This window comes from Bos indicus x Bos taurus, chromosome 15 (assembly GCF_003369695.1).
Source record: "Bos indicus x Bos taurus breed Angus x Brahman F1 hybrid chromosome 15, Bos_hybrid_MaternalHap_v2.0, whole genome shotgun sequence".
In the NCBI taxonomy this organism is placed as follows: domain Eukaryota; kingdom Metazoa; phylum Chordata; class Mammalia; order Artiodactyla; family Bovidae; genus Bos; species Bos indicus x Bos taurus.
The window spans coordinates 37,995,660-37,997,305 of NC_040090.1; the positions used below are offsets into that span (position 1 = coordinate 37,995,660).

Consider the following 1,646-nt stretch of genomic DNA (forward strand, 5'->3'; position numbering starts at 1 on the left):
CTTCCACTGAACCTTGATTCTCTGATCCAGTGAAGAATTTAGAACATAATCAGGACTGTGGATTATAAAATCATATAAAATGGTCTCATAAAATTTACTTTCTACTTGGAAAGATGATAAGGCATCTCTTAGAATCACAAATAAAAAATTAATTATTTGTTCTGCTTCTTGATGAAATAAAAGTGAAAGTCTGACTAAAAAGTAAACTACAAAAAATAAAAACCTGGGTTCTCTACTAAATGCAGAAAACTTTATAATTTTTCAAATCCACATAATATGTTAGTGTTCTTTTTAGACATCTTCAGCAGAAATATGGTGGTGGAAATTTTTAGAAATTCATGTCAAAAATTTTTAGAAATTCATGTCAAATATTTATAAGAGTTTTTTTAAATCAAATACACTTTTTATTCCAGTGATATCTTTACTTTCAGAATCTGATGCTCAAATGTAGTCAGATTTTTATAGCTCTATTGATGCTTATTGTGTAGACAGGAATAAATATCCATGGGCACAAAAAACCAAACCTATCTGACTGAATTCATCTTGGTGGGCCTTTCTTCAGATCAGCAGACCCAGATCATGCTATTTGTGATATTTCTCATCATCTACCTGCTGACTGTATTTGGGAATCTGCTCATCATACTGTTAATTCATACTGACTCTCAACTGCATACACCAATGTATTTCTTCCTTAAAAACCTGTCATTTAGTGATCTCCTTTTCTCTACAACAATTGTCCCTCAGATGCTATTCCATTTGCTGGTAACAAGAACGACCATTTCCAAGTCAGGGTGCTCAATTCAGATGATTTTTTTTCTAGTAGCAGGGTGTACAGAAAGCTCCCTGCTAGCGGTGATGTCCTGTGACCGCTATGTGGCTGTCTGCAAGCCCCTTCACTACTCCACCCTCATGACCCAGAGGATTTGTGTTCAGCTGTCCATAGGATCTCGGACTAGTGGAGCACTTGTGTCTCTAGTAGATACAACATTTACTTTATATCTTTCATACCATGGCCAGAACATAATTAATCATTATTTTTGTGAGCCTCCTGCGCTCTTGAAGTTGGCTTCAGAAGAAACCCACAAAGCTGAGATGGCCATCTTTGCCATGGGTGTGATAATTCTCCTCGGTCCTCTCTCCCTTATCCTTCTCTCTTACTGGAATATTATCTCCACTGTGATTCAGATACGGGCAGGGGAGAGGAGCCTCAAGGTCTTTTCTACATGTGGTTCTCATCTCATTGTTATTGTCTTCTTCTATGGATCAACAATATTTACCTATATGCGTCCAAATTCCAAGAAAATGAATGAGGGGGATAAGGTGATCTCAGGGTTCCATTCAGTCATAACATCTATGATGAACCCATTCATTTATAGCCTAAGGAACAAAGATGTTAAGCAGGCATTTAAAAAACTATTTGGAAGATAGAGTCCCTTAGAGCCAATGGTCTCTGTATTGACATACCATCATGGGGATGAAGACATTTTAAAGTGATTCAACATCTGTAACAGCTTTCTCTCTGATGTGTCTCTAGGCTGATACATCAGTAAGGCACATACAGGTACCCTTGTAAGTCTAGAATGTTTCAAGTTTGTCTACTGCCTCTTGATCTAGATTATTCTTTGTGTTTATAGATTACTTGCCTG

The 1,646-nt window shown here is 36.9% G+C and overlaps 1 protein-coding gene across 1 annotated transcript; it reads left to right on the forward strand.

Annotated features, from left to right (window-relative positions):
• The first annotated feature begins 504 nt into the window (after positions 1-504).
• LOC113904843 (olfactory receptor 2D3-like) lies at positions 505-1,428 on the forward strand. Its single transcript, XM_027561931.1, has one exon. The coding sequence runs from the start codon at positions 505-507 to the stop codon at positions 1,426-1,428; it is 924 nt and encodes a 307-aa protein (XP_027417732.1).
• Positions 1,429-1,646: the final 218 nt, after the last annotated feature.